Source organism: Apaloderma vittatum, unplaced genomic scaffold (assembly GCF_000703405.1).
Source record: "Apaloderma vittatum isolate BGI_N311 unplaced genomic scaffold, ASM70340v1 scaffold3979, whole genome shotgun sequence".
NCBI lineage: Eukaryota > Metazoa > Chordata > Aves > Trogoniformes > Trogonidae > Apaloderma > Apaloderma vittatum.
The window spans coordinates 24,669-48,559 of NW_009737502.1; the positions used below are offsets into that span (position 1 = coordinate 24,669).

The following is a 23,891-nucleotide window of genomic DNA, read 5'->3' on the forward strand; positions in this document are numbered from 1 at the left end:
TTATGTCTGAGGCTCACTTTGTCCCACATGATTACATTTTAACGTTGCTTGAGCCTCTATAGGTTCCTCTACAGGAATAGATTTAGACTCTGAAGCGAAAAGGTCTCCCCAGAACCCATTCTGCCTGGATCTCTTGTCCATGCCAAGCCCTGCAGTTTGAAGTGAAGCCCTGGCTTCCTGAAGACAATCTCTCTGTATCCTGAGCCAGCCTACATATATTCCTTCCCCATCTGTGAAAGAAGAGGTAAAACCTCATTTGATGGTAGAGGTGACTCCTTTCCATTTAAAATAGCAGCTAATTATGAACATCAGGTGGAGAAAGCCATACATGAAAGCTAATCTTTTCAATTACTGCCAGCAACAGGTTGATTTTCTAGCAGCAGAGAGCCCAAGGGCATCATTTACTCTCTGAAAAATCCTACCCTGTTGGGCTCAATCTCAGTGGGCTGCCTGTCCAGAAACACTACAGAAGAAAAGGGAAGTTGTTTTAATTGGGCCTTCACAGGCCAAACTGGCATTGCTCATCAGTAGAGAGATTGATTCACATTCAAAAAATAAAAATCAAGGGGAAATTCACTGAAAAATGTTGCTGAAACTGAGTATCTGGCTTTTTACCATCAAAAATCATCACAGAAGTCAGTATGTTCCTGCAGAACATTTGTGGGGTTTTTTTTGAGTGACATTGCTTTTCAGTGGAAAATATTGCAGGAAGCCAGGTCTAAAACAATCTGTGAAAACTGGTTACCCCAGTACTGACTCCCTGCTTTCTGCAGGCTGCTTTGGGGATAGGCAGTCTAGACTGACCAGAGCCTCTCACAACACCCAGAAGCTAGCAGAAATACCTGTGTTCTGGGCCAAACCTTGCCCTCAGTGCGGCCAAAAGGAACCCTTTCCCATCACCGAAGGGACCAAGAGTCTCGTCCAGCATTTGTGACCTTAATCATCTTACTTTTCTTGTGGGTATAAAACTTGTCTTCTGGACCATCCTTAGCTCTCTTGATAATCAGTTTTCCCATTTCCACATCAACCTTGAGATGTATTTTTGAGAAAATTCCTAAGGAGTCAGCTTTCACCTATTGGAAAACAGAGATTTTTCATAAGCGATCTTCTATACTTCAGTCACATGTATTACACATGCAGCACTTGCCTGAATTCATGGACACATAGCATCATTATGCCAATCTCACTAGACATCTCTTCAGCATTTGCATGGTGCTAAACAGCACCCAGGAATAGCTGTTATGTCTGTGGCAGCACAGCAAAGTTCCCAGGAACTGAGATACCGACATAAATCTGCATTACTGCCCTTCCACGTTGTGATAGGCGTTGTTAAAGAAGCATGTTTACCTCAAAAGTGACAGGGGGGATAAGGGAGCGCCGGTGCGTTGAATCAGGACCTTCAATCAACAGTGTTTTCACCTGTAAGAGAGTTTATGTGTACCAAATTGCATTTGGTGATTCTGCACTACATTGACAGCAATGAAGTCAGAGCAAAGAAATCTTGTTGCAGCAGAGGATTGCACTGATGACGAACAAGAAGCATAACCAGAGGCAAAAGATGACATGAAGATAATATAACTTTAAAACTCTACCTTTTCTTCAATGGAAGACAGCAAAGAAATCAGCTGATTGAGTTTCAATACAATATTGACTGGACTAGCTTCACCGAGAATCTGATAACCGTGACATGGGAAAGAAAAAAGAAGGAGAGATGCATAACTACCAAATCCAGAGAGCGTGGCCTGGAAGCACAGCAGTCTCACCCCAGGAACACCTCGCTCACAGAGCCAGGAGCAGCACTTGTGCCTCTGCCACTCCAGTCCGTAACAGACAGCGCAAGAGCACAGTTTGCTGAACATGCAGAAGTACGGAAGGGTGGAAGGGCAAATTTGCAAACCCTGTCCCTAGGTTAGAGGCAGCTGAGCATGCAAGGGAGTCAGCTTGCTGCTGGGGACTGGTCTGCATGACCAGGTCCAGAGGTCAACATACAGAAATCCTGGACTTTTGGTTTTCTTTTGGGCTACTGGCAGGGAGAGAAAGGTCATGGGATTAAGGAGGTTGGAGGAAAGGAAGGATCTGGCAGTGAAACATCCTGGAGTGAAGTTTATGGAAAGAGGAATGTGCAGTCCTAGCCCACAGGCTGAGTGAGGATGAGGAGGTGGGAGTCCTCAGGCAGTTTTCTGCATTTTCCTCTGGGGCAGGAAGGGGGAGCAGGCAGAGGGGACTATGGGATAAGTGAAACTGTGGGAATATAACTCACTGTGTGCCCTCTGCACTGCAGCCACAGAGAGGCTAGAGAGAACAGAAGTGGTAACTGATCACCTGAATCCCACTCGTCATTGCTGTGCAAGCAGAACCCTTCCCTCCCGCCATGCTAACAGCCACCCATGCTCCTCTTCTCATTTTCCCAACTTCCAGATGGCTTACTTGGGAGCGTTGATGGATACCGGGGTGCAGCTGCTGCTCAAACACCTTCTGGATGGATTCCAGAGACGGGAGAGTCCTAGAGGCTTCGCTGGGAACAGAGACACGGCAAAGGTCTAAGGCTGTGGTCAGGTTCCTGGGTAAGTTTGCAGTTGGTCGCTTTGGACAAAGCTGCGGAGCAGAGGCTACAGGCACACACTCACACCAGACCTGCTCTCACCATGCGTCACGCTCTTGTCCTCTGCTGCTCACTGCCCTCTGAGTCGGTGGGATGGGTGGTCAGAGCGCTTCTCAGCTGCCTTGGTGATGCTGCCAAGGCAGGCAGCTCACGGTTAGGCAGCTAACTTTGCTTTGCAATGGCTGAAGCACGGGCATATTGGCTGTTCCTCAGTTTTTGCTTTGGAGGTTGTAACCTCTTAAATCTCCCCAGAAAGGTGTCCCAGCCTGGACCAAATCAGAGGACACTGTGTAAAACCAGGATTGACCCAGTTATGCCAACTTATAGACCGAAGTGCCCTCAAAAATCTCGAAGCTCAGCAGAGTTTGGTGCCTATGAGTGCTGCGGTGGCAGCAGCAGCTCAGTTTTGCACAGGTCTTGTGCAGCTGCTGAGGCTGATGCAGGACGCTGGGGACACTGCAGAAAAGAAACTAATTTTTAGATTTTTTTCAGCTCACATGACAAAGAAGGGCCAGACGCAGTGAGAAGGTGGAAGAGCCAGCCTTTAATGTCTTGAATAGACAGCATGTGCGGGTTACAACGAGATTCCTTCAGCATTTCCCAATTAGATTCGACAGGATGCTCATTTGTCAAAACACTGCTGTATGAATTTGGCACAGAAGCTGCTCTCTGATAATGACAAGACTTATCACGGAAAGAGCAGCCAGGGAGTGCAGGTCAAAAGGAAGGTGATGGTGGGGAGCAGTGCTAGGATGCTTGCATTGTGCCTAGTCAAAAGTGGATATTAATGATTTCCCTCACTTTCCTAAGTCTGAATGGACCGGATTTTACTCCCTGTTTGTTGGAGAAAGTGTTCCAAAGTGAAAGTATGCTTGACAGTCTGAAGATTAGATGTTTGTCTAGGTGCTGAAACACAGATAATTACCTAAATTAAGCACTTGTGGTTGAAATTTCCATGTGAAAGACTTGCCATGGGGCACACAAGAGTATAAGACACTTGTAGGAATCTGGATCTGCTAAACTGAGTCCTCCAACACCACTGTTTGGCTTCAGATCACCTGAGGCCAGCATCACCGTAAATGGCTCTGGCCCCAAACCCAAAACCCCCATTCACTTCTGCAGCCATGGAGCCAGGCCCCAGGAGGCTGCAGGCAGTTGTAGGAACATTGGGTGAAGTTCAGTTTGAAAAGAATGAAAGGATATTTAAAGTGACCATGAGTGCAGGGCGTGTAGGCCACCTCTCAAACACATGGAGCGACAGTTCCTTGAAGCAGTTCAAAAATGATTTCTCATGGGAAAACTGCCCTGTGTTTACTGTATAGTAGCAGGTAGCATGTGTGTGAAGGTGGGGGAAGAGCATCTGCAGGCGTTCAAATTCAAAACCACAAAGTGGTTTTAATTGCACTTACAACTGCTTTGGTTTTCTTCTTTTGACACTATAAAGGAAATATAAGCTGTGATCTTTGCTGAAGTGCTAGAAGCCTGTGTGTCCACGTACAATCGCACAAGTGCTGGTATCACAAGTGCTTGAAAAGCTGCCTTAAAAGCTCTGTGCAAACTATCCAAAGAGCAAGAATAAACAGGAGCATGCAGAGCAGTGAGTGATGACCAGATGATGACTTCAGACAGTAGCAGGCTGAATAGCAGCTGGTAGGAAACTCTGAACAAAAGTCCACTTGCATGGGTAGTCTCCGCTCTTTGCTGCACTGGCACCAAGCTCTCCATGAGACAACTTTCCAGCCCCTGGAGGATTCCCCTGACTAAGCAAACCCTTGTATACCGATTTCGTTTAGCACTTAACGCTTCACAAAAGTACCCAATAGCCTTATAAGTCTCTGTTTTGTCTCATTTTCAGTATATGAGCTGCTAGAGTGAACATCCTCTCCCAAGAGTAGTTGCCCCATTGTCCCCTGGGCATTGATGTGCCGTGGCTGTCCTGACCCCCTTGGCCACAATTAACCCTAGAAGGTAGTAGCAGCTTGCAGCAGAGTTAAAACCAGCTTTCAATGTCTCTAATGCCCATTGGGGTCTGGTCCTTGCTGAATTAATTGGGGGGATCAGTGGTGAGAAGGGTGAGGGGAAGACATCGTAAACTCTGCCCTCCCAGATTGTCATGGCCCAACTGTGCTTGAGCTCCTCTGTGCTCAGGTCCTGTGCCTGTCCATGAACTGCAAAAGGCACAAATTGCTCACACACGGTCCAATTGCCCTCCAGCCCCACTATACTAACTCACTATAAGCTCTCTTCTTCTCCCAGTCACTGAGCAGCTCCAGGATGTGTTTCCCTCTACCTTGCTAATGTTCGCGGTCAGTGCTTACCCACAGCCTGGTATCAAAACCCAGAAGTGAGTCAGCCAAAGGGCATCAGGATGCTCATTTATCACAGTGGCATCAGAGAGTGACCCTGAGAGATGGCACAGCTTGCCTCTGGCAGGTCAGAAGAAGGCAGAACGCAGCATTGCAAAAACCGCAGATTCACAGCAAATTCAAAGGAGCTTCAACTCCAGTGAGAGAGCTCAAGCTGTGTCAATTAACATTTCCTCTTGTGTTTTGTTTGAGTTTTCAACCTGTTCTCAAATATTGGGAAAATAATGAAATTGAACACTATTAAGAGTTCACAGCCACTGAGAAGCAGCCTAGGAATTACGTGCACATTCAGCTGGAATCCCTGAGCAGCTGAAGAAAGCCAAGGTAGATAAAAACTGAATTTAGGTAATGACACTGATTAAATTTGAGTTCAGAAGTCTGGTAAGGGAAGTAAGCTAAAACCCCAGACCACCTCAGAGATTGAAACCACAGAAAACAATAAGATGCCCAGGTACCTGACTATGAGCCAGCTGAAGCTACGAAAATAGTTTGGTTGGGTGGTAGGTTCATGGTACAATCTGAATAGAGGGAGGGAGGTTCCTCAGAGAGATCTGACTGGGACAGAAAACAGGCTGCATTTCTGGACCTGCATGAAAAAAACTTGAGAAGGCAGCTCCATCTAACTGAACTAATGCAGATACAGCGAAAAAATGCTGGGAAACGGGAGGAAAACTGCATGAGAACAAACATTTCCACAGGTACACAGGCTTCTACCACCAGTAGAGCTCACCCAGCTCTGTTCTAGGATGACACTTTGCAAAGTCCAGTGACCAAAAAAACCTACAGAAAATCTGGAAATGTAAAAGGTATCCTGGAACTTGAGAGGGTTGTGGACCTGCTGCATGTCCTTTCTTGCCATCCCACATACATTTACAAAGAGTAGGGCTATGAAACCGCGATAAGTTAAAAGAGTAAGAAGTTGGAAATGGAAAAAGCGAGCCATCATCTGGAGGTATTTTAGTAAGACAAAACTCTCACTTGTGTTTTCATTAGATTTTAGTTTCCATTGTTCGGGTTTATTCTTAGCTAGCCACCTGGGTCTCCCCCTCTGTGGGCGTAGAGGAGAAAAATGCTCAAGCAGGGCATAGAAGAAGAAGCGCAGCTCTTTGTACAACTCATCCTCAGTCCTGCCGGGGGCTTGCCTTGCCTGTGGGTGGCCAGCTTCTGGCAGAAGGAGAAGGGCTCCATATTCCTCCCCCTTAGCCTGGTAAAACGTGCGCAGTGCCCACTGCTTCAGAGGAGAAATCATGACCCCAAGCAGCTGAGCACCTCACTCGTTCCCTGCCTTCCTTCCATGGGTTAAAGGCAAGCAAATCAGCAGTATCCACCTCTCTTTTTAAACCTTTCTTCAGCCTTAGTGAGTGCTAGGAGAACATAATCAGGCCAGTAGCACCACAAGCCTCACTTCTAAATATACTGGAGAGAAGGATATTGCAAGTCACCGATACAAGTGCAGAAGTGTATGCCCTCTGCCAGAGTGCACCAAGATCTCTGGAGAAGCATAGATTAATCTCCTCATTTGCTTACAAGCATCAAGGAGGGGAAAACACGTCCTCCCACCAGAGAAAGAGGGAGCTCTGCAAGGTTTTAGTTCCCTATCAGAATTTCCCTATCTGGGACCCATAAGGTCTATAAATAGGAAAGGTGAAATTTGTAGAGTCTAGGCTTATTTCCCTCTAAATTTGAGCTGGACCTGACTGACATCAGTGGAATCACTCCAGGTTCACAGTGCATTAGTGGGAAGGAAAAATCAGTGTTTAAAACATAGCTATACACCAATATGTGCATGTTTCCATAAACGACTTGTGCTTGACAATTCTGTGGGTGTCATTTATGCATTACCAAATTATGCAGTTAATCGGTTAGTGCATTTTTTTATTTTGTTTCTTTCTAAACAAAGTATAAAAAATAATACTTCACTGACTGAAACCGCCTACAGGGAAACTTAACTGTCAGAGCTATGTCTTTTATATAGATTTCACATCTTCAGACCAGAATCACAGGTCATAAGATCTAAATATAATGTTTTTGAGAGTAAGCCAATCTCCTATGCCAAAAATGCAGGTTTGGAATGCATGCGTGTGGGACATACATTAAACTACATTATTACAGCATTATACTCCAATCTCAGAAAACCAGCCTCTAGTTACCTGAAGAGTCCTTTGCAAAGAAGCGTAAGCAGTTTCTTCAGTTGAGGAAGATTGCTTGAGCCAGTCTGCACCATCTCAAAGTCACTGATGATGTGAACTCGCAGGTAATCCTGGATGAGTTTAAGATGCTCATCGGAGACACTGTGAAAGAAAAGGACAGGTCAAAAGCCAGCTCTTCTCTCTGCTCCCAAATATGAGATAGCTTTATTAACTTCCACTGTCAGCACAGGTAGATGAGGGGGTGTTTGCCTCTGATTTCAGTGTAAATATGCAGTTCTCAAAATTGGACCATGAATCCCTCACCACACCGCTGCCACCTTCTCCTCTTCCTCCTTCTCATCCCCAGATCCTCTCCTCCATGACTGCTGAGCTACCGTGCCAGGGGAAGGCTCGTGATGCCTGGCTTTGCCAAAACCACGATGGGATCATTAGCCTTGGCAGGTAAAGCCTGGCTGCTGTGAAGTCACTAATAGTCAGCAGCTCAGGGACTCTAAGGAGATGAAGACTCCCTTTCATCTCACCAAGTCCCACTTTGAAGGTTTTATGCCAAACAATCCAAAACATTATCAGTGGGCTGAGACCACAGAGCTGTTCAGGATGCTCCTCTCCTCTCCTGTCTCTGTGGTGCCTGGACTCCAGCGCCAGAAAGAAGGATGAACCAGGTAGATTGTCTTGTGCCTTGACAAACGCAGAAGGGCCCAGCTGGCTGCTTAGCAGATGAAATGGTGAAGGCAGCTGAACAAAACTGTCTTTCTCCCAGTCAGTCAGCTGCTACCAGGCCACCACAACAGGACCTGTGCTGCCACGCATGGCTGCCGTTTGCTCGCAGCCTCCTACTGCCCTGCCAACAGGCATGCCTTCTGATTTTATTTTTATTTTATTCTTAAACTTTTCAGATCTAGTCATTAAATGTCATGCGGCTTCCTCTAAGGCTTCAGCGCGTGTCCAGATTTGACACAGCTAGCACGCGGGACAATGTAAGTCAGACCTGTAGCTGGAGTAAATCAGTTACTATAAGTACCTGAAAATCCACACAGAAGTTTATTCTTTTTGAGGACTGGCTGCTGCTTTCTGATACAATCTGCAGTTTAGGCACACAGCTAATACACCAAGTTGTTACCATCCTTTATATTAGAAAAGTAGACTTCAGTGGAGGAAGTTTACTGGTGATTATAATACTTCAGAGAAGTCTTTTTTCTAGGTGATAGCTGGACTGTAAAGAGTAGCCAACGCACTGCAGATCTGATTGTGTTCTTCATTTAGTAGTATAAGCGAGGAGTAGTCTCACTGAATCAAACAAGTTCTCAGTTGTCCCAAACAGAGAGGCCCAGAAGGCTTCAGAGCTGGGCTGAAGGCTGATTCTGCAGCCCCGTGACTTGCCATCCTCACCTGCTTGTGTCCTGGTACTGCAGTCGCTGGAGTAGTGTGTCAGAAAGGGAGAGCTTATTAACATCTGCCACCCTATAGTTTTCAGGGAGAGAAGACCCCTCCTTTGTCTCGCTGCTCGCCAATGCTGTGAGGAGGTTGCGCGGGGGCAGGATGGGAGGCGTGGGTACCAGGTCTGGCAAGAAAGAAGGGAAAGGCACAGTCATCCCAGCACAACCATTTTTGAACTCCTCCCCCTCACCCACGGGCAGGGCAGAGCCTGCACCACAGCAGCAATCACTACAAAAACCCATCCCTTCTGAAGGGCCTCTGCTTTCAGAACCGCAAATTTCAGGGCTCGGGACTGCCCCAGCCCTGTTGTCAGTGGTGTGAGACCAGTGGGCTGAGCTGCCAGGCTTGGACCTCTGCCTGGCAGCGTAACCTCATCCGAGTCAGTCTGAGTGTCCCATCTGCACAGCAGCTATGAAGGTTAATTAGTTACTTTGACTATTATACTTGGAGAACATAGCTGTACTTTGTGTCATTGCCATCATCGTGGGGATCTGCTGCTGGGACAGAATGGATGGAGCGGCATGATGGAGAGAGCACCAGAAGCTGTTAATGGAAAGAAGTGAACAGCTAAAGTAAGCAAACGCAGATGGAGAAAATAGACCCCAGAATCCGATATAGAGGGGCTAGGTATCCTGCCTTGTCTTGTGGGCATTAAGTCAGAAGCTCAAAATTTTGTCACTCTGCTGCTCCTCTCCCGGAAGAGGAGTGGGTTCATCTCCATTTATCCCAAATATGGTTGCCTTTCTTTCCATGCTATGCGATCCAACATTTTGTTACATCCATTATATCTAGCTGCTTGAGTTGTGAGCTTTGATTAGTTATTTCCTAATGGTGGAAATTTCATTTTAAAAAGATACCTAAATCTGATCCATTGCTCCTGGGCAGAAGCTGTGATTCACAGAGCCACTGAAGCACTGAGCAACGACACAGTTGTGTGGTGCATCTGCAGGGTATTTGGGTGCTCATCTCCCACCTCTGCAATTCTACATGTAAGACAGGGCCCAGACATATATAGGTCATACATGGATCCAATACAATGGCACCAAAGTGCCTTAATGAAATTAAATTCTGTATGCGAACAGCTCACCGCTAAAATCTTTTCATCTAAAGGCTCTTAGTCTTGGCTAGAACTTCATTCCCTGCTGGTCGCCTCTCTGTGTATTATTTTTGCTGTAGTTCCCTCCCCCGCCCTGAGAGCTGGAGACTCAGTGCAGCTGGCCAAAAATCAGGAACATCTTTCCTGAGCAGCTTTGCAAAATTTTGTTCTGTTTCTTCACGAGAATTGTCTATACAAAAATCTTCCAGCTCCTATTAGACATCCATTGGATTATATAAGTGTACACAGGCACGTCAATCTGCTTTAGTGCACATGCCTGTCTGTCTGTCACAGGGCTATGTCCTTCAGACAAGTTTTATTGTAATGCTCATCATTTCCGGACAAAAGTTGGAAAGGACAGGAAGGATGTCTCTGTGGGCATGACCTTCCTCCTGGGATTCGGGAGAACAATGACAGATCGAAGGGATGGTCCAGGAAAAATCCAAGAAACGATCCTAGACCAGTGAGTGTCAGGAACCCACAGTGACATTCCATATAAAGTAGTTGTGATGATGCCAATCACATCTCTTCATCACACATCTGCCTCTACGCATAGAGTTAGACTGCCTGCTGCTGTGGGATCTGTGCCCTCTGGTTACAACCGTTAGAAACATTCTCTGCATCAGAGCCTGATTTTCAGATGACCAAGAAACCGCAGCAGCTGCAGGTGTGTGGCACTGCCATAGATGTTCTCCAGGTCTGTAGGGCAGCATCTCTACTACTGCAGCAGTGGCCTTACAGGTGCAGCGCAGGGAGAGGGACATGTCAGATGGCTGGACATAAACAAGCTTCAGAACAGATGAAGGACAACAGATTAGTCAGTCCTTCACCTCATACAATATACTTCTGCAGAAAGTCTGAATGTATTTCTTCAGGTGAACTGAAATGGTGCTCCCGACGCAGTATCGCCCCAGAGCTATGAGGACTTGCTGCCTCAAGGTCTTGCCAGCTCAGGTCTCTCTATGCCCTGCTTCATTTTATTATGTGACATGCTCTAATCCTCCTGCCTGCACTGCGTATCTCCAGTCCGGAGTAAGTGCCAAGGGTCTGCCTCATCAAGTCACATCATGGGTTCCTTACCAGCATCCTCCTCCGGTTCATCTGCAGCCTCCTCCTCTTCCCGTGGCACTGGATATTTGAGGTGCCATACCAGACCCATGTTCTCCTTCTTGTAAAATTCTATCAGTTCCTCCAAGTTCTCGAAATACTTCACAGGAACACCCTCTGATGCCTGAAACAAAACACAGAAGCTGTCATGGTCTGGGATTTCCTACCACAGAAACACTGCTCCTCACAGAAGGAAAAACAAAGCCATAGAGAGAGAAAAACCAACGGCTGCTGTCCAGAGAAAGCCAGCCCAGCTCCTATGTCCCGTCTGACCACCGGCTCGAGCAGAACGACTCTCACAGTACAAACAGAAACAGATACGCACACAGGTCCCAGCCAGTGTCAGCAAAAATGGCAACCTCAAAGATTCACTGAAGCCAAATGGAAGAGCTCTCTCGTTTGATTCAGTGTCCTTGGCTTCAAAGCAAAGGAAGACTTTAAAATCAAAGAATTCTCACAGATCAATTTTTGCATTCCCTCTTTCACTGAGCACATATCTCCTGTTCTATGTCATATTTTGTGGTATGCAGGAAGAATTTTTCTGTGAAATTGCAAGATAAATATGTCTAAGTCTAGACGTTAGCATCCCTTGCAGGATTCAAATGCTGAGAACTAGGTTCAAGTGAAACAAGCTAACGATGCAATGTCACGTAATAAAAAATGCTTGGAGGAAGATTTAGGAAGCTGAGGCTCAGGGGAAAGCCTGCGAATGCGTCAGGCACGACACCGAGCTTGCCAGCTGAATTTTAACTGTGGCTAAACCTGTTTCTAGCACAGCCCTGACCACTAATCTCAGGAAACGGATACTTGCAGAGGGCAAGCACGAGGATAAGGTTGTAGAGATCTTCGGATGCAAAGCTTTAGAGCGATTATTCGCACTAGCGCAAATGGTAAATCTGCCGGATTCACCGGGCAGGAGCAGCTGCCACCCGTGCGGCTCTGCCCTGTTGCTTCAAGCAAGGGCCCTACCACAGGCAGAGGAGGGATTTGTCCTGGCTCAGCACAGGGCTCCTGACCTAAAGGAAGAGCTCTGCCCTGCCTGCAGAACTGTGCTGCAGTACCACCCGAACCCACGGCAACTGCAACGGGGAACCACAGCTCTGATCACTCTTCACGGGACATGCTCTTCCTGGCAGGCTGCTCTCTTTAAGGAAGAAAGGTTTTCCCAGAGAAACCCAACCCAAGAAGGCTCCGTCCACACACGCAGCAGGAGCACGGGCAGAACGATGCAGAGTAGATGTTTTCCAGCCCCACAAAAGAGCAACACTAGGAACTGTTCACAACTGGTGATACAGTGGGCAATCAAAAGGAAGACTTGATTACCCTCATGGCAGGCTCTATCTGCACTATTTTACATGCATAAAGCTAGATTTTGCACAGGAAACATGGTTAGTTAATAATGAATTAAAGCTCTGGCTCCACTTTGAAAAAACTTGTTACACAGCCACGCTTTGAACATTCTGCCTCTGACTAACAGGCATGATGTTTTAATTTCTTTTTGGATTGCAATTATTGGCTATAAAATATTATGTACACAAAGTTCTAATAGAAGTTTGAACAAGCTTATTTACCTGTGATTTGTGTTTCTTATTATCTGTGAAGTTTTTTGCTTAAAAGGCAAATGTAGCAAAACCGAGGTTAAACAGGAAAAATACCAGCATAAGCCACAGTGAGAAGAAGACAGAAAAACGTCTTTAGTGAATCCTAGCAGCAACACGATTTTTTTAAATTTTTCCTAAAGAATAAAGTCTCAGGCCAGAAATTAGGACAGTGCTTTCAATACTGAACCATAACTGAAGCCTCCCGTGCCCTCAGGCCCACCATCTAAAATACCTTTCATTTTTACAAGACCTGCATGTTTTTAATGGCAGAGCAAGACACATTTTCATAACAAATGTGTGTGATGCTTCTGAGAGTTCTGCCTGTATAGCCTCCTTTTCTGTCTCCCAGGTGCTCCAGCATTTATCGAGATTTATTATTCTTGTACACTGGAAAGCATCGCATTCAGCCGGAAGGTGATGCTTGGGCAAACACTGGATTACATTTTTATGAGTCTCGAGGTATCAGAACAAATTGCTGGTTAAAACTTCACATGACCATAGCAGCGTAGGCCAGATCCTGCTCTGCTAGTGCAGCACAAACTCCATAATCAGAATAACTTTTCCTTTACCACAATTATTGCAAATAGCATCTTGATCCTCCCAGTCTCATCTGCTTCTTGATGTCAGCTGTGAAGAGTGGGAATCAGGGAAAACTGTCAAGGTGAAAAAAAAAAGCACTCAGCTCTAATCCCTCCTATGAAAGGACCCTGAAGTCACAGAGCTGCTCTGGGACAGACCTAGGATAGCTCAGCCAGCTGCTTCCCTGTTTTGCTGTTCATCTTCTCTAGAGCACCCCCAGATGGGCTGAAGCTCATCACAGATGAGGTTTGTGATGGTTTGCTTTGTCCTAAGCTCCCTCAAAGGGCAGCTGGCAAAAAGCATCAGCCCCATCAGGGTGCACACTCAGACCCTAAAACACATTGAGGGTAAGCAGGATGCTCAGGGTTTGCCATCTGCATCTTTGCAGGCAGAAAGCTTTGCCACCAGCGCTCTCTCCCACCTCTTGAATTACTGCAGCCTACCCTGCTCCTCCTCTTTCCAAAGTTGTCTTCACACTCCTACTTCACTTTCCAAAGACCTCGCTGTCTGCCTGCCTTCCCAGAAGCCCCTGGCTGACGACTGTCCCCGCAGCCCCCATCCTGCCTCCACACAGCATCCCTCCCACCCCGGTGCCCTAACACTGTCTTCCCAGCCTTGCTTTGCCTCTCGGATCCTGCTCTCCCAGGGTGCCTGCAAGAAGACGGATTGCCCCGCATAGCTCTTTTCAGGCCAAATGGAGCCTTGATGCAAGTGGGAGGAAAGGCTGAATTAGCACTTTTTGCTGCCAAGGATAGTTCAGTCTCTGAAACCGTGCTGGTCTCTGTGGTAACCAGAAGCAGCAGCATTTTGTAACAGGCCTCCTTCCTCTAACTCACTGCACCGCATTTTGAGAGTGGACTGAAGCCTGCGGCCCGTCTCAAATCCCCCGAGGTGGCCACAAGCCTTGGCTCCCCAGCAGGCCAGCGGGATGCACATGCAGAGAGGCCCCACTGTCATGTACCCTTCTACCCTGGCAGCTCAGAGTCCCGGCCAGGCAGCCAGCCCACCACCTCCAGCCGCTTTTCTTGATGCCAGCTCCTCTCTCAAGGATATCTGGAATTTGTGGCCATGTGGAGGAGAGGGACTTCGCATGCATCTGAATCCAGCCGCTCATTCCCAAAGAGAGGCAGCCTTCTTCCCTGCAGTGCGAGCTCCTCTGACAGCCTGACTTCCCCAAACCCATTCAGGATAAAAAGCACCAACTCCCCACTGCACACAGTAAAAATAAAGGACGGCACTTTCTTCTTTTAAGACAAAATTCAGCAGGGAGCTGAACATGTTGTCTTGAGCAGCTGCACAGAGACAGTGAGAGCTGCAATATGGGAACAGGGAACTGGTGGAGCCGGGAGCTCCAACCAGCCGCAGCCAAGCCCAGAGGGAAGGAACATGGAGACTCAAACCCGCTCAGCACCTGCTCACGGCCAGGAAGCCCAAGGGCTCTCCCCCATGCCACAAAAGCCACAGCAGTGGCACCACCTCGCTATTCATCAGCTTTGCCATCACAAGAGTCAAAGCAAGATCACTGGATTATTTCTTTTGCATTATAATTGTTATTATTTGCAAGAACCTCAACAGAGGAAGCATGCGGGAAGGGCTGTGGCCCTCCAGCACAAAACAGTGCCTGACAAGCCTCTCTGACTGTTTCCCTGCACTATGAAATGAGCTCCTCTCTGTTCAAGGCACCCCACAAATTTCCCTGCTTCCCCCTGGGAGAGCAGGGCATGCTGCTTTGCACTGCCTCCCTCTGTGCAGAGGCACAGCAGAAACTGTATGTCGCTTGAATCGGGAGAGAGAACAGTAAAAGCAAGACCTCACTGCACTTGCTTCTCCCCTTGGGGAAAGGATGAGAACAAAGCCTGCGTGACAGACATTAGTCACGTTGTTCGACACACAACTGCAAGGCGCTCTGATACCACCAGTGGTGAGTGCCACGTGAGCCCCTCCAAACCCAACAGCCTCCAACACAGGGCAACAGGGCCGCTCTCCAGGCCACGGGGTGTCCCCAACCCAGCAGTGCCTGGGACTGCAGGGAGGATACCTGCAGAGCATCAGTTTAACACAGAAAACCTGGTTGCTAGATGACCTAACCTGAAGGCTGGTCAGGCTATTTTCACTACCAGCAATTAAGGAAAGCAGCACATAGCTAGGACATAGGCTTTCTTCATAGTTGAATTTGTGGCAAAGGGTTGTAGGTTGGGAAGGAAAAGCAGTGATGGAGAATAAAATACCGGCACTGAGTTGGTCTGCATCAGGCGGCAGAGAGCATTAGCCTAAAAAATGGGCTGAATAAACGTCCTCAAGGCAATCACACTGGATGACGGGAGTGAGGCAAAATGGAGCCTCAACTTTATGCAAACTCACCCTGTTTTTTGACGCAGGGAGCAGTCGCGGAACGGGGCACTGCAAACAAAACAGAGCAGGACGGGGCAGCACAGGGCAAGCTGGAGCCACCCGAGCAGAGCGCAACAATGAAATCCACTTCCCGCCCCCCCGCCTTCATTTAGTAAGTAATTATTTCCTTGGGGTTATCACAGGATAGATCTTGTTTTAATTACGAAGTGAATTGTTTCAAGTCATTAGAAACGTGGATGGCAAGTGTCATCTCCACGGCAACCCACCACATCCCCAGGAACGTGCTCACACAGCAGGAGCGACATGGAAGGCAGGCTCTCCTTCCACCCGTGGCTCCTCCAGCACCCCTGCCCGTACCTCAGCTTTGTGCTGACGATAGTCATGACATACCTAAAGAAAACATCTAGTGAACATAGGCAATACGGTGCTTGGCCTGTAAAATAGCAGAATTGCACTAAAGAACCTGGGTAATAGTGAATCAGAGACCGCGTAGCAATTTTACAGTGGGAAACTGCATCAGAAAAAGCTTGTCTTTCTAAGATCTACTAATGGGAGCGTCACAGGAGATGCATGAAGGTTTTCTGCTGTGCTTGGTGCCGTAAGGCCTTAGCTGCACTGTTGTGTCCAACCTGGGGCACCACTTTTGGGGAACATGTTAAAATGCCATAGGAAGTCCCAAGGAAAAATTATAAGGATGGCTGAAGAGGTGGAAAATGTGATTTAGAAGGAAAGCCCCTTACGATTCCACAATTGTAGGAAGCCCTCTGCAAATCTGCCTGCTGCCTCTTTGTCCAAATCCTGCTACATCCTTGAAGATGACGGGTAAAACTCAACACACCCATGCTTGTCATGACCGGCCCAACTATTTCAGCTGCATCCCAAACCACAGACTCTCAGATCTTCCACATGTCCTTCTGACTCCAGCCCTTTTCGGCTAGAAAACTGCTTTCCCACAGAATGTCTTAGTCCTCCTGTCCTCCAGAAACTTCCCTCAATTCTGCAGGTCCTTCCAGTTATCAATTTCCCTTCCATCTTCTGTACACTCTCTGGACAATGGTTCAACACAACTGGCTACAACTTGTTCCTGCCTTCAAGCTGAATAGGCCCCTGGGTTCTTCATGAAAACACGTATGACTAAAGCCTTTCATCACTGGTCTTTGGTTAAATCTCGTGATCCTGTTTGCAAATTCACCCACCTAAACTTTTCAACAGATTTTTGTATGGCTGAGATCATCAAATCTTCCCTTGTGTCTGGTGTAAAAAGGCCAACCTAAGTGTCCCCTTCTTCGTTATCTCCAAGGAATGCCATTGCCAACAGAACACATTGACAAAGCTACTCCAAATATGTGTTTGATGAAGAGCAGCTCTGAACTTACCCTCAAGAGAAGTTACAAGAGGAGTATAAAGACATAAAGTGAAAAGAGATTTAGAAGATGTAAAGCCAACACTAAGCAAGGCAAGGAAGTGGTTAACTTGGGGTTCATGACCACAATGGTATAAATAGATGGCACAGGAAGTCTGGGGCCCTCAGAAGGAAGAGGAAGTGTTTTCCTTTCCTGAGCCAAGGCGAAAGGAGGAACTAGGAAACTGGTCATCTGGTTATATTGCTTAAGGCCAATCTTTTTTAACCAGAGTGCCTTAAAACAGGTACTTAAACCCATATATAGGCATTTCAAGTAACAGTCAATAAGTTTTCAAACTTGTAAAATTCTTGCAATACCCACCGGCTTAAATGGAAGCTGAAAATTCAGGTCGCTTCTACTTTGGTGCAAAAGGCTGGAAGGAACTTTTTTCCTTTTAGATTTGAAAAAAAAATAAATTCTTAGGCTTTCTGGTTTGGAAAGAAAATTGTCTTCAAGACTGTCTGTTAGCTAGGAAGTCTAGGTGGTATTTTTAATTTTACTTTTGGCTCTCATGCCGGCAAGCTTTTATATTTCATTAAAGCACTGAACCTAAGAATGAATTCCTGGCAAACTGTTTTTTAAAGCATTTTAAAGCAACCTGGTTGTATTTCAGTTTTGTTTTGTTAGAAAACATTTCTTATTTTTAGATCAAATCTTGTGCTAAGAAATTTCAGGAGCATTTCACAGGAATGGGATCACAGACAAGAATCATAGCTGGGAGAAACAGCTACTTCCCAAAATACAAGACACCCAGAAATGTGCTGTTTTTTAAATATGGCATCCAGGGCTGGGAAGAAACGGGGCTGACTAGAAATATGAAGGGAGAGGAGCAGGTTTGTGGCTGAGGAAAAGGGGGATCCTGTGATGCTTTTACTGATCCATCAGTAAAAGAATGGACTTTAATAAGTGGTGGCAACCTGTGAGCTGGTAGGGGAATTTGGAAGCTGGTAAAGCTCAGCGAGAGGGGCTCCAGCAGAGCAACTGAGCTTGAGAGCAGAGGCAAGGGAAGGAATCCAGGGAACCTGGGCAGAGGACACCGGCTTGTGGCCAAAGCAGCACCTCCTCATCTGGAAAAAATTGTGTGATTATTTGGGAGAGTGGCAGAATAAAAGCATGGTTGTAAACTATATAGCTTGAATAATGTTGGAGAGAATGGAAGGTGAATAGCCCCTGTCTTCTCTGAGATGAAATGATGAAGGCTTTCTTGTCTCATTCTGCAAGTGGTTTGGTCCTGATGCTCAAGTTTGCTTATTCGTGTCACTTTTGCTATAGAGGCCTTTTACATTTAAGACGTTGAGTGAACATCATGGAAATCAGAGAGTTATGGGGAAGAGGGCTTCAGAATTTCTGGAAGAGATTATGCATGGAAGGAAACAAGGAATTGCAATTTAACAACGAAGTATGTATCACAAGAAAGTATCACTTCCAGCTTGTGTTTCTGGCTGGAAATCAGACATCCAAACAACAACAAAAACCCCTAATTTTAAAGAGGAAAAAGTAAAGAAAATTACTGTGTTTTCTATCCTATAAAATTTCCTCTGTTCCTCCAATGCAACTGAAGGATACCATTACATACTGCCTCTACAACAAGCTCCATTTCCTTAAGCATAAGACTGCCTTAAGAGACATTGTATATGAATTCCTGGCACCACACACTGCATCACAACTCCTTTTTATTACACATATTGAAAAAAAAAATTGGGAACACTAAATGATTTTCACTCTTTCACCCTAGTGTGCATAGAATATTTGTTAAAGTTCAGCACCTACCTCCTTGCAATACATGCATGAAACATGATTCCTATTGCAGCTGGCTGGAAATAAGTCGCCCAGATGCAAACAAGTATTCCCACCTTCATTGCTAACTGGGTAGCAGGGCACATTGTGACTTCATTTCCAAATCATCCGGTACAGCGCGAATTGATTGAAACCCAAACTCCTTCCTGATCCAGTTTTGGCCAAAATGACCATATTACTTTTTTCTATCCACAAAGTTATGGAAAAGACTGGGGAAGCACAATGCATTTTGCTCTTCCTCAGTTTCAAATGCTCAACATGTTCTATGAGTGGAATGAGAGCCCAGTTTGAGATAATTTTAAAAAGACCCTGACTGTCATGTCTGCTACTTCAAATCTCTTTTGGCCCTGCAAGAGCTTTCCTCTACATGATCGCATCCAGGCTTGGTTCTGGCAGCCTGAAGATTGGTCCTGTTCACAGGTAGGAAGTGTTCCCGTGGCAGAACTGGGACACTTGAAAATTAAAAGAGCCTGTTGAAGTGAAGGCAAATTGAGTGGAGTTTTCAGCAGAGTATAGCTGGCTGCCAATTTTTTAATTTCAAGTTCTTTGTTAAATTTCTACATCCTAAAGAAAAACAATTTAGAAGTTCTGGAAGGTAAAGGACCTATAGAAATCTGTTGAACCAGCATTCTCCCACAAGATAAGGACACAGGTCATAAAAATAATGCACTTGGAGCCTGTGTAAGGACCCCATTCCATTCTGCTCCGTAACTCCACAACTCACAAAAAAACCCCATTAATTGCCAAATACCTAATACAGGTTGATACAAGCTAGTAAGAACATTAAGCAATTGTAGAAAGCATCAGCAACCTGTACATGAGGTAGCTCTTTGCACTAAATATAACATTTAAGCTCTAGCCATCAGAAAATATTTTAGCAATAAAACATATTATGATCCAACTCATAGCACCAAGAGAAACCTCCTGCGCAACCAACCCTTTCAGCATTTCTCTGTGTTATAATAAATAAGATTTAGATCAAAATCAAGCAAACAACAGTAGGGTTCCATGACAAAACATGAGGGGCTGGTGTTAAATTTAGCTACAGGGTGCAAGTCAGATGAGCTGGTGATGAATGAGCAAGGACTGCGGATCCAGGGGGATCTGATACAATTTTTTTAGCACTTCTGGAGCGTGTGGGTAGATTTTAAATAAAAGTTGTGGAGTACGCTACTTCTAACAACTTTTGTAATTTTATCACAAACCTCGTGCTTTTTAGTTTTCCACTGAAAAGCTTCAGCACTTGAAGTCAAATGAAAATTTCCCTCTTCATTTCTTCCCCATATATTTAGCTCTAGTGATTAGCAAGACAAGCTTGAAAACATAGGTCCTCAAGAGCTACCAAGGCAGCAAATGTAACATAGTCCTAATTTCTGAAGGCAATTAATGGAGGTCATCGTGCTGATTTTGTCAGCCCTCTCTGCTGAGCTGGAGAAGATATCGTAAGTCACCAGCACTTGGTTCTCGGTCAAAATTCCCAAGCACCCTTCAGCATTTCCCTGTACAGAAGGCAATAAATACATCCCCCAGGCAACAGTCATATGAGAAATAGCTTTTCCCTTTTCCCTCCACTGGCTCTGCCTGCCCAGCAGGGCAGGACTCTCACCTCGAGTCAGTCCTACACTGCATTTCTGGGGGTTTTCTCTAACCTGTGCAGGCAGATCTAACCTGTGCAGGTGGAGGATCCACCATCAGCTCTCTGCTTTCCCTCTTGTCTTCTCTGCGAAGGAATTAGTTTCAACAGACAGCAATCACTAAACATGCATAAATTACATGAAGTATCCAGTGGGAAAGAGACAATGTAAGATTAAAGAAGTTATACTAATTGAAGATACGCTGCTGAAGAAAGGCAATGCCGGCAGAAGGTGGATGTAAAACAGCTACATTCATCACATTATACTGCACAGATAAGGGTGAACACCTTTGTGTTACAATTTCCTGTCTTCAGCCCTGCAGAATTCAAGTTTTAAGTTACAGTAACTGTTTTCTATTTTTTGTGACACTAAAGCGACCACTTGTTCTTTATTTCATTCATTTACTGTACAAATAAAACAAACCTCAATTAGAAGTTAGCATTGAGCTGTAGCTGCTAATTGAACAGACAGGGAATTCAGCCTGAAGAAGCACTGTCATTTAACAAAACTAGCACCAAACAGAAAACATCCTTCAAGCACTCTTCTTTTATATTCTCCTCTGAATTGCACCTCTGGAATAAAAATAGTAGATGTGGTAGTAAATTTTTTATTTTTTTTTTTAAAACATTGCCACCTAAAATCAGACCCAGCCCAAGGTTTCTGGTCTTGCATGTACTGCGATGTGGTACACAACAAAAATAAATAAAGGCTACGTAGTGCCTGTGTGAAAAACCGTGTTTGATCACAAAGAATACTATATGATAAGACTTTTAAACAGCACAGGTCACTCTATCTCTGCCAAGTTTTGGAGAATGCGGTCTAATATAGAGTTATCTGGAAATTTTAGTTCAAACTTAACAGCCTGCTAATACAGAGCAGCCCCAGCCCACTGAGAGCTTTGCTATACTCGGCCCACAGGGTTTGCTGAACCCAGCTGTGCTGCCTAATACCTTTTGAAATACTTCAGACCCCTGGAATGGAACAGAAGGGAACCGACTTAGACTTTCAGAGGAGACCCAAGACGGGAAACTCTGTCAGAAGTTACAAACTGAAGACAAAAGTAGTCAGATGATGGGGTAAAGACCTGGGAAGAACCAAACGCTGAGTTGGGACGTTATTCTCTGAGAGGGACTCTGAAGTGACTGAACATGAGCTATCTTTGCTAAAGCCTGTTTCGTTTCCCTAAACCATTTTAGCATTTGAAATCAAGTCCTGCATGCTTTCTGTTTATGCAGCAATCTGAAAACTAAAGGATTCTAAATTCCTTTTCAAACTTCATGAAATAGCTTCAACCACTAAAACATACATTTGAAAACTATTGGTGGAGCAGCCCTTGTTTACCTAAAACAAGTGCAACCAGGACAATACTTTACATTGAACATGTTGTTACTTAAAGGTGACTGTATCTTTATATTTTCTGTTTATATCAGCAATAAGTTGCAGCACATCTAGAGTCTGTTGGTCCCATTCCCTGAGGCTGCAGAGCAGACTGAGCGAGCAAGATCGAACTGGAGCGTAAGTATTCCTTGTGACCTGCCAGACGAGTTACAGCTCTGCATGGGGGCCGCAGCCTGCAGCGCTACATCTCATCAGCAAATCAAGATACTTCTGTAAAGAAGAAAGGGCATCACCCTGCCAGCGACAAGTGCAGAAACAATTTTTGTACAGATGGCGATATTTGCCGTAAGACTCCTTGTAAACAAATGCAGCAGCAATGTTTTCCAAGACTCATTCCTATCTTAACCGATAGGACAAAAAGCCTTGCATAGCACTGACACTGTAATAGCTTCTCTTCCTTTGAGAAAACAACTCAAGGCTTGCCTGAAAATGAGTACTTTTCTCTGTGACCCATCATGCCCCAAAGCACAGCAGCAAGACAACACAGTGCTTCATTATCACACAGCTGAAAAGGAAATAATCTGTTGTCTCCCTGAATACTTTAAATTCTGTTATGAAGCTTTATCAGACACTTCTTTGAAAATATAAAATATAAAAAGGATAAGACAACCAAATCATTTAAGTGCTACCTGACTAATATATTAAAGCTAATAAATTACTGAAAAAATAGAGTATTTTCTTGTTGCTAATGTTGGTTGCATAAGTTTTCAATTATTTTTCCTCATCTGCCCGAAGAGGTTAGGTTTAGAATTTGAGGAAGGTTTTCATTTTGGTGGTCCTGGGGATGTTGAGGTGTGTATCTACTAGATGCGCAGCTCAGTTAGGATCACGCATTTGGCCTCCCAAGCACAGACTGTAGCTAATTTGAAAAGTTTATCTAAAAATAACGAAAACACAAGTCCATGAGCAGAGGTTGTTATCCCTTCCTTTAAAACATGCTCAGAGAAACAGTTGATTTGGGATGGAAACGTCTGTGGAGGTGATCAGTGGAGAGATCAAGAACTCCCTAAAGTATATTTGCTGCTGGCGAAAGCTTGTGTGCCATTAGATGCTGAGGCTCCCGCCACCTGCCAGCCACTCCGTCCTGTCCCCAGCCAAAGCCTCTGCCCACTTCTGTGCCAGAAGCAAACTTGGTTGATTTTGCACTCGAGCTCTCGTGGCAGGATCCAAGAGATCCAGCGAGGTAGGAAGGAGCTGCTGGGTTTGTGGGTGTGAGTGGTTAGAGCCTTTTGGAAGGATAATACGGCAAAACAATTATTCTTCTAAAACAATAATTGTTCAACTGGTTACTGTTTAACAGCCCTAATTTTTATCTTCTGAATCTCAAGGTATTTTGCACCACCTAGAAGTTGCTTTTGTACAGTCAGTGAGGATTATCTATTTGCAATTTTCAGTTGTTTTAAGCGTGATGAAGGCTTTATGACATAACACATTTACTGGAGGGCAAACTGTAAAAGAAATTGATGACATTCTTTGGCATTTCACTCTTTGGAGTGAAATTTTATCTGAAAGCACATCGAGATAAAAGGAAAAAGGATTTCACTTCACAGTATGAATTAGCTTTCTAAATATCCGATTTAATTTTTCGAAGCCTGAGAAACAAAATAATAATATCACTTTAACCTGATTTAAGTCATCTTCTCTAAATACTTTTGTTCACATTTTCAGGAAACTGGAAACATTCTGGAAGGGTTCAAACTAGACAAAAGCTGGATATGGTTTGTTTGTATGAAGAATTTTGTATACCGAGAGATTCAGTAGCAGGAATGTGCATGTTTCAGGAAGTACCTAGTTCTCTTATTAAATGCTGCTTCTTTCAGTTTTTCAAAACCTGTGATTTGTATTAAGTTTATTCCTACCTCAGATGCAATAGTGGAAAAAACATTTTCCACGTATAAATAGATTCAGACAGTTTGCAGAAACATGAAGCATGCAGATTTTGCTAAGACCTGACTGCAAATTATTTTCAGTCCTACACATAAAGACTGTGACGAGTTTTACCAACTGATTTCAATCAACATTAAATTATACTGAAAAATATTCAAATTGGAATATCTACCATTTTCACTATTAAAATGAAGCTTAATATAATTAAATTATATACTTGAGTAGACTATAAATGTGTTTCCTTAAGCAAGTTTCAAGGTATTGCTCCGAAGTATTACCTATTTATCCGCTTCTACCTTGTTTCTGTCTAAGAAAAATAACCACCCTAATTACGCCTTAGCCCTTCAGTGCCAACAGAGGACCAAAAGCACCACAAAGTTTCTGTGGTAGGAAGTAACCTGGGTGAAATCAATCCCATTCTCCATCCAAGCCTGTCCCTTTCTACACAGAGGAAGGCTGACAACACCCAGTGCTTCTCGACA

The 23,891-nt window shown here is 45.0% G+C and overlaps 1 protein-coding gene across 1 annotated transcript in view; it reads right to left on the reverse strand.

Moving 5' to 3' along the window:
• INPP5D (inositol polyphosphate-5-phosphatase, 145kDa) overlaps positions 1–23,891 on the reverse strand; it is a gene marked incomplete at its 3' end in the record, with an annotated part of 56,951 nt that overhangs the window by 19,330 nt on the left and 13,730 nt on the right. Inside the window, exons 3-9 of the mRNA XM_009877349.1 lie at positions 10,732–10,882; positions 8,508–8,679; positions 7,119–7,259; positions 2,428–2,515; positions 1,593–1,673; positions 1,348–1,419; positions 950–1,073 (exon numbers count right to left, since the gene is read on the reverse strand). Of these exons, the coding sequence (XP_009875651.1) occupies positions 950–1,073; positions 1,348–1,419; positions 1,593–1,673; positions 2,428–2,515; positions 7,119–7,259; positions 8,508–8,679; positions 10,732–10,882 (829 nt within the window). The remainder of the gene's footprint in view (positions 1–949; positions 1,074–1,347; positions 1,420–1,592; positions 1,674–2,427; positions 2,516–7,118; positions 7,260–8,507; positions 8,680–10,731; positions 10,883–23,891) is intronic.